Genomic DNA, 8,823 nt, shown 5'->3' with positions numbered 1-8,823 from the left:
AAAACAAAGTGTCAGCTCCCTTTGGAGGCTCTAGGGGAGAATTCGTTCCTTGCCTCTTCCAGTTTCTGATGGCTGTCAGCTTTCCTTTGCTTGTGGTTGCACGACTCCAATCTCTGCCTCTCTCTTCACATCGCCTTCTTGCTTCTTCTATGTGTATCAAATCTCCTTCAGCCTCTCCGTTGTAAGTACACATGTGATTGGATTTAGGACCTGCCCAAATAATCTAGGATAATCTTTATATGTCAAGATTCTTAATTTAATCATATCTGCACAGACCTTTTTTCCTTATTAGGTAATATTTACAGGTTCCAGAGATTAGGACCTGATATCTTTGGGTGGCCATTATTCAGCCTACCACAGAGTCCGAAATCTTTGCATACATTTTCAGGAAGATCATGGACTCCAGGTAGGATCTTCTCATCTGGAGTTGTATTTCACCATAGATACGCTGTGGACAGACAGATATCTGTGGACAGATACATTGGTGGCAGGCCCATTACTTATCACCTTCAGAATGATGTCATTTTTAACGCAATGGTTCACAAATCTCTACATGTCAGAATCAACTACAAAATCAAAATCAAACCCATTGCTATGGAGTTGACTCCAATTCATGGCGACCCCATGTGTTATAGTGCAGAACAGCTCCACAGAGTTTTCTTGGCTGTAATCTTTACAGAAGAAGATCGCCAGGCTGTTTTCCTGTGGGGCTCGTTAAGTGGGTTCCAACCGCCAACCTTTAGGTTAGAAGCCCAGCACAAACCGTTTGTGCCACCGAGGGACCTCAGAATCAACTACTTGTGAAAGCCGGAACTCGACATGATTGCCTTGTTTTTCCAGGTCTCTAAAGTTTTCCACCTTTTACAGGGTGCAGTCTTACCACTTTTCTACTACTCTCTATTAGTGAAAAATATTCGAGTTTTCCTTCTCTGACAGGTTTCTGCCTTACACAGGTACCATCTTTTGCAGGTTTTACTTACAACACTAGTTAAAAAACAAAATCACGCCCTCGCCCCTAGTCCTAGTAAACGAGAATCCCTCAGAGGTGGGATCCCGGTATCTGCACTTCTAACCAGCTCCCCAAAATGATTCTGATGCAGCCTGCCTTGCACCTATACTTTAGTGAATACTGAATAAGAGCCTTGGTGCTTCAATCCACTCTCTGTTAAACGAAAATACTACCACTTCTTGCACAGGGCTGCTGAGAATAAAGAGGTTCGTGCGAGCCTATTTGTACCCAGAAACCGCTAGTGCTCCCCATCCCGCCCTGCCCTATACAAAGGTAAGGAAGTTTTTATTGTTCGGCTGATTTCGGTCCCACCTCTTGTTTAAGGCCCCCGAATTCAGAGCGCGGATTTAAGCCAAGGGAGAAAGGGAGAGGAAGGGAAGCGGCGGTTGGGGAGAGTCTCCAACTCCTGAGTAAATTGCGAATCGGCGGGTGGGTGATTCCAAGCTGTGCTTGATGCCTCTCGGCCCGCCCCGTGGCTGCGCGGAGAGCCCGCCCCTGCGCCCCGCTGATTGGCTGTACCGCCCCGCGCGTCACGCTCTTTTGTCTCAGTGGGCAGAGGCTAAAAGGCGGCGTCTGGCGTGGGAACCTCGCTGCCTCTACTTGGCTACCCCTTCTGTGCGGCCGTGGGAAGCGGCTCGGGCGCGCAGCTCGGGTTTGCTCGGAGCGGCAGAGGAGGCGCCCGTCTTTTTCCCCTTGCAGGGCGGCGGACGCGGACTCACAGCTACCGACGCCTGGGCATCCGTTGTCCATCAGCAGGTACAGGTAGGGGAAGGGGCGCGATTGCCCGGCGCGGAGAGTCCAGGGCGGCTCCCCGCTGGGGAAGGAGAATTCGCGTGGCCGGGCTGCACCGAGGGAGGAGGTAGGGTGCCACTGGATGCTGCCGAATGGGTAGGATTTGCCTGGATTGAGGGTGGGGGAGCATTTCGGGGGGGGGTTGGAAGGGTGGAGGGTTGAAATCGCAAACTGCCTCATCTCTTCTTGGGGAGAATATGGGGGTGTGAGTGTCCAACTCGTTTTCCCTTTCTCCGTGGCAGGTCATCGAAGCCAAAGCCGAACTTGAAATCCGTGTAGCTGGTTGCAGAGCTGGTAGGCCCACGGTTTCCCTGGGGGCGTGTAAAGGGGGGGGGTCGCTTTGGCTGGTATTCAGCAGGTGGGAGAGGAAAATTTCCACCTGGCGACAGCAGGGGCGACCGGGGAGGGGGGTGGTGAAGGATGAGGCTGCTATTGACCCTTCCCTTCCCTGCTCTGTCCGCCGCCGTGGCGCAGTCTTGACGCCCTGAGGACCCCGATCGGCGACCCTTAGTGGACAGAGGCCGACTGGACCCCGGAGGCGAGATTTCGCAGCGCTGACTGCAGAGGCTGGAACTGAAACAAAGGCGTGCACTTGTTCCTGAGATCCTGTAAGCATCAGAAATAACGAGGAAAACTTTGAAAAGGGGGTGTGGTGGAGACGTTAGACCATGAGATTAATAAGATCTTATTTATTTCCACAAATCTGTCAGTCTTAGGCCATGGCACCCTCCTTAGAGAGCCCAGTATCAGCCCCACACAGGATTACACCTAGAATTCGAAGCAACAGTTGTCCTCCCTCTTGGAGGACTGGAGGGAGGAGATGAATGTGGCTCTGAAAAGAACCTACTGCCAAAGGGACACTGGCTGTTGCTATGAGGTTGTCATTGTCCTTCTGCGGGGCTTTCTTAGTGCAGTGGGCAGATATAAAATGCAGTGCAGGGTATTCAGGAAGGGAGAAAATTGGGCTGCAGATTGCTACCCTGTAGTCTGCTGCTTTATTGACCCCCTGCCTCCTTTTTTTTTTCTTTACAGTCCCTACTGAGATACAAGGAAGGCAGAGTCCTGCACATTGCTTTGGAGATTCCTCCTGCAGATTAGGCTTCTCTGAAAAGCCTGAGCATTTTGTTACCTTCAGATAGCCAGTCATTGTCAGTCATGGCTAGCATCTTTGCACATGTGTTTAACAGCCGGGGCCGGAACGCACGCTTGCCACCTTGGGCCCATTCCATGCTGAGGTCCCTGGGGAGGAGCCTTGCTCCTTTAATGGCCAGATTGACAGAGAGAAACTTAAAGTTGTTCTCTGGAAGGGCGATGCCAGCCCAGGGGGAAGAAACTTTTGAAAACTGGCTGATTGAGGTCAATGGGGTCTTGCCAGATTGGAATCTCTCTGAGGAGGAAAAGCTCAAGCGCTTGATGAAAACCCTTAGGGGCCCTGCCAGGGAGGTCATGCGCTTGCTCCAGGCAGCCAACCCCAACCTAAGTGTGGCAGATTTCTTGCGGGCCATGAAACTGGTGTTTGGGGAGTCTGAAAACAGTGTGACCGCCCATGGTAAATTTTTTAACACCCTGCAGGCGCAAGGGGAGAAAGTGTCTCTTTATGTGATCCGTTTAGAGGTGCAGCTCCAGAATGCTATTCAGGCGGGGGTCATAGCTGAGAAAGATGCAAACCAGGCTCGCCTCCACCAGCTCCTTCTAGGGGCTGAGCTGAACAGGGACCTGCGCTTCAGGCTCAAGGATCTTCTCAGGATGTATGCCAATGAGCAGGGGCATCTTCCCAATTTCCTGGAGCTAATCACGATGATAAGGGCGGAAGAGGATTGGGATAGCACTTTTATTAAACGAAAGCGGCCCAAAAGATCTGAGTCAGTCTTGGAGAGGGCAGCTAACCCTGTGGCATTTCAGGGCCCCAGTGCTAACTGCAGCTTGATAGAGATAGACGATACCCTTGATGCCCTTGATGACTCGGATGAGGATGTGATCCTGGTGGAGCCTCGGGACCCTCCACTTTTATCCATGGCTGCTTCTGCCCCCACATACAGGGACAGAGCTCAGGATCAGGTGCTGATCACTGATTCCCCCGACAGTTCCTGGGCCCAATCTCCTTCCACCAGTGGGGGTGCTGGGTATAAGAGTGATGGTGCTGAGGATAAGCGTAAGGCCAGGAAGCGAAAATACACAGTTTGCTGTTTATGTTGTGGTGAAGACGGCCACTCAAAAGAAACTTGTGAGAGCAACAAGGCCCAGGTTTTTGAGAATCTCATTATTACCCTGCAGGAACTGACACACACTGAGGAGGAGGAGGAGGAGGAGGAGGAGGAGGAGGAGGAGGAGGAGGAGGAGGAGGAGCTAAAACAGGTCTGTGGTGAACACAGTGACCCCTCTGAGCCACAGAGAGGTGCTAACTCCCAGCCCTAAATGAACCCTTACCTATATTCAGAGTCCAGTGGTGGGAAGACTAGGGAGGGGTTCTCATTGCATGCATTAATCCACAGAGGAACTTTTTTTTGGGGTGGAGGAGAAAAAGTCTTGGATCCAGCACAGTGGAGGGGGGTGGGCTGACCTCTGTGTCCCTGCTCCCCCACTGCCTGTCTAAGGGTCTAGTTTCTGTGTTTATTTCCTTGATGGCTTTACTCTGTTTGAAAGCAGTACAAGTGCAAGACAAAAACGAAAGTAGAAACTGCTGAAACCCTCCACCCTTACATAACCATTGTCAACCCTTTGATAAATGCCCTTCTAGATACTTCCCTATACCTGTGTATCCACATAGATTTATGTGTAGATAAAAGTTATCAAATATAAGTGCTGTTCTATACTGTGTATTTTTTCACCAAACAATATATGTTGTATGCTTCTTTCTTTACCAATAAATATATATCAGCATTGACTTTAATGTCTCCGTGGTATTATTTTAGGGAGAAGTAAAGGAAAAAGAAATAAGAAAAATATAATAAAAAGCTGCAAAGAGGGGTCATACCCTGAGGTGAGGTTTTTTATCAATTTCATTCTACAAACAAGGAAAAGAGAAGATGAAACACCTTGTAATATTCCCCAAAGGTAAAAGGGAAAGAGCCCCTTACCACAACTGACCTGACCCTAGGTCATAGAGCCAAACTACGGCATTCATTAGTTGACAGTGCTCCAATATTTTCTTCTCTAATATATCCAGAGGAGTCTGACGGTGGAGTCTGGTGCCAAGGTAGTAGTTCTACATGGGGATTTCAGGGGCTTGATTTCTGTTCACTTTGCAAAAAGGCTGCTCTCCCTTCTTTGGGTGGATTTCTTAGATTGCTGCTGCTGCTTCTGGACAGTATCCTGGTCACAACAAGGAATCTCTTCCTATCCTCTGCCCCCTACCCCCCACCCCCACCCCCGCCCCCAATTAAGGAAAGGAAAGAGCAGCTACTCATGGCTGCTCAGTGTCAGGAGGCTCAGGTCCCTAAGCCGCACCCTGAAAACCCTGTAGCTGCATACTAGAGAGCACAGGTAGCCGGAGGACTCCAAACAAACCCCGTTCCTCCCCTCCCCACCTCTCCACCCCAAGAATTGGGAATAGCTGGGAGGGATGAAAAGCAATCTAGTTGCCTGGGAACATGAAGGAACATCAGAGAATCAGAAAGTCAGGAAGTTCCCTACATCATTTTAGGAGAACTGAGGGCATTGGTAGGGGACAGAGCCAAGAAAGATCTTCCTGGGCACCTTCTCCTGCTCTATCTCCTGACCTCATATAGGAGGGTTATAAAAGAGGACATGTGTCATCTCAGTTCCCGAGGGACCCTATATTTCTTGCAGGTGCTCAAGCCCCTATTCTTGTGAGCAGGGAAGGCTGGGGGGTATGTGTGACTTCATTTAAAGCGGTGGGGGAGGGGGAGAATGAAATGAATGCCCTATGCGGACCTGAGGACCTGAGAGAGTTTGTCATGCAGGCAACGGGTTCCACTGGGCTGAGAGAGGACAGGGCGTGCAGCAGTGGGAGATGGTGTGTCAGGGGGGAGGAAGCATGTGGGTAGGGGAAGGGGAGATGGCATGATGACCGGGAAGACTCATCTAGATTGACAGGGACAAGAAGCCTGGTAGGAATTGCAGACCTGGAGGCTTCACACAGAACTCAAGGACAGCACAGGCTAAGATGCCCAGGGAGGGGTGTTGGCATTCTAATTATGTTAGCAGTTGATGGCCTGCTTAGAGGGATCAAAGGGGTGCAGGCTGAGGCCCTGAGGGAGGAGGAGAAGCCATGCACTGCAAGGAGCCCGCTGCAGCCTTCCATGGGAAGCCACGTCCAGAACCGGGTTTGAAGTGTGTCTCCTTCCAGAATCACCCCCATCAGCTACTCCCTGGCTTCTTGCTCCTGCTCCATCCACCACCCCAAAATCTAACCTTATAAACACTCCCTTCCCTCAGAGCCACACTCATCTCCATTTCCTTTCCCTCTCCCCCAGCATTCAATATTTGCCTCTAGTCTGAGCCTCCTTATTAGCCCTCATGGCCAGCAGGAGACTGGGAGGGCCCCTATGCCTCTGACCCTTTAGCTGAGAGCTGGGCCAGGAGCAAAGGCTTAAGAGGCCCACTGCCTGCACCCCTCTGGGACACCTCTGGACCCCTGACAGCAGCCTCCATCTTTCCAAAATCATGGAGGACCCCTCCTTACCCCCAGGCAGAAGGCAGCTCCACTCAGACCTCCAAAGCCACAAGGGGTACCCAACATTCACCAGTTTTTGCAGTTTTATAACTTATTATTCCTCCCTAAACCCCCCAAAACTAAACCAGTTGTTCTCAAGTTGATGCTGACTCATTGCGACACCATGTGTGTCAAAGTAGAACTGCACTCCATAGGGTTTTCAATGCTGTGACCTTTCAGAAGCAGATTGGCAGGCCTTTCTTCTGAGGTGCCTCTGGGTGGGTTCAAACCACCAACCTTTAGGTTAGTTGCTGTTGTTGTTAGGCGCCGTGGAGTTGGTTCTGACTCATAGCAACCCTGTGTACAACAGAACGAAGCACTGCCCAGTCCTGCGCCATCCTCACAATCTCACAGTCATTGCTGTGTTTGAGCCCGTTGTTGAAGTCACTGTGTCAGTTCATCTTGTTGGGGGTCTTCCTCTCTTTCATTGACCCTCCACTTTACCAAGCATGACGTCCTTCTCCAGGGACTGGTCCCTCATGATAACATGTCCAAAGTACATGAGACAAAGTCTCACCATCCTTGCTTCTAAGGAGCATCCTGGCTGTACTTCTTCCAAGACAGATTCGTTCATTCTCCTGGCAGTATATTGAATATATTCAATATTCTTCACCAACACCATAATCCAAAGGCATCAATTCTTCTTCGGTCTTCCTTATTCACTGTACAGTTTTCCAACGCATATGAGGCAACTGAAAATACTATGGCTTCGGTCAGGCGCTTCTTAGTCCTCAAAGTGACCTGTTTGCTCTTCAACACTTTAAAGAGGTCCTTTACAGCAGATTTGCCCAATGCAATGCGTCTTTTGATTTCTTGACTGCTGCTTCCATGGCTGTTGATTGTGGATCCAAGTAAAATGAAATCCTTGACAACTTCAATCTTTTCTCCGTTTATCATGATGTTGCTTATTGGTCCAGTTGTGAGGAGTTTCGTTTTCTTTAACTTGGTATTCTCCTTGTCCCTCCCTAAATCTACCCTTGGGGGATATCTGGCCTCTCATCTAGCCCAGATTAGAATATCATTTTACTTCCTGCTCACATATTGTCAATTTTTACTCTATAAACACTTGTCGAATGATTTGCCTAAATACAGTTTATCCTGCCATAATTTCTTTTGGGTACGAGGTAGAAGACAAAGATGAAAAGAAAAATAAATACATTCTGTATCTACCCCTCCCCTTCTTTGAAGCTTGGAGGTTCAGTAAGGACCACTGCTTTGACAACCTGTTATGGGATTCACCCCATTTTTCTTCCCTCCCCCATCCTCTTCTCTGTTGTAAACTAGAAATTGTCTAAATTTTTCATTTCACCAACATGATGTAAACCTGACATTTTTTCTTTATTTCACTTTGTATGACACTGGCTTTTCCTTTATTCAAGAAATATTATTCTCTCTAATTGGAAGACATTGAACGTATACCTGGGCATTCAGATCAGACTAATGGAGTTAGCTGAAAACAGGCTTTTAGGGAACTCTGTCTGATACCTTCTTTTAAAATGATGGATTTTTTTCCTTCCTTTCTCCCTTCATTCTCCTTGGTCGCTAAGAGATGGAAATCACTCTTTTGTCAGAAGAAACTAGCCTCTGAGTGCCCTTTGGTTTCCATGACGCCCCTCTCTCATTGTTCCCTGCTCTTTTTTTTTTGTTGTGCTTTAAGCGAAAGTTTACAGCTCAAGTTAGTTTCTCATACAAAAATTTATACACATTGGTGGTAGCCTGGCAACATCTAGTTCTTCTGTTCTCAAGCTGATGGAGTCTCTGGTTTATGTGACTCTTTTTATTTCTTGGACTCATATTTTCCTTGGGTCTTTGGTGTTCTTCATTTTCCTTTGCTCCAGGTGGGTTGGGACCAACTGATGCATCTTAGATGGCCACTCACTAGCTTTTAAAACCTTAGACGCCACTCACCAGAGTCGGATACACAACATTTAATACATTTTGTTATGCCAATTGACCTAGATGTCCCCTGAAACCATGGTCCCCAGACCCTCGCCCCTGCTACGCTGTCTCTCAAAGTGTTTGGTTGTATTCAGGAAGCTTCTTAGCTTTTGGTTCAGTCCAGTTGTGCTGAATTCCCTGTATTGTGTGTTGTCCTTCCCTTCACCTAAGATAATTCTTGTCTACTTTATCTAGTTAGTGAATACCCCTCTCCCTCCCCACCGTCATAACCATCAAAGAATGTTTTCTTCTGTGTTTAAACCTTTTCTTGAGTTCTTGTAACAGTGGTCACATATAGTATTTGTCGTTTTGGAACTGACTAATTTCACTCAGCATAATGCCTTCCAGATTCATCCATGTTATGAGCTGTTTTAAGGATTCATCATTGTTCTTTATTGTTGCATAGTGT

At 48.4% G+C, this 8,823-nt stretch overlaps 1 protein-coding gene across 1 annotated transcript; it reads left to right on the top strand.

Moving 5' to 3' along the window:
- Positions 1-1,580: 1,580 nt before the first annotated feature.
- ZCCHC12 (zinc finger CCHC-type containing 12) lies at positions 1,581-4,111 on the top strand (the record flags this gene model as incomplete). The annotated part of the gene is made up of 4 exons (XM_049871427.1): positions 1,581-1,765; positions 2,044-2,095; positions 2,276-2,409; positions 2,834-4,111. A coding segment is annotated over exon 4 (1,155 nt), but the record flags the coding sequence as incomplete, so codon positions are not given.
- Positions 4,112-8,823: the final 4,712 nt, after the last annotated feature.

This window comes from Elephas maximus, chromosome X (genome assembly GCF_024166365.1).
Source record: "Elephas maximus indicus isolate mEleMax1 chromosome X, mEleMax1 primary haplotype, whole genome shotgun sequence".
Classification (NCBI taxonomy): Eukaryota; Metazoa; Chordata; class Mammalia; order Proboscidea; family Elephantidae; genus Elephas; species Elephas maximus.
The sequence above is the reverse complement of the archived record's forward strand: the minus strand, read 5'-3'. Positions and strand labels throughout refer to the sequence as shown.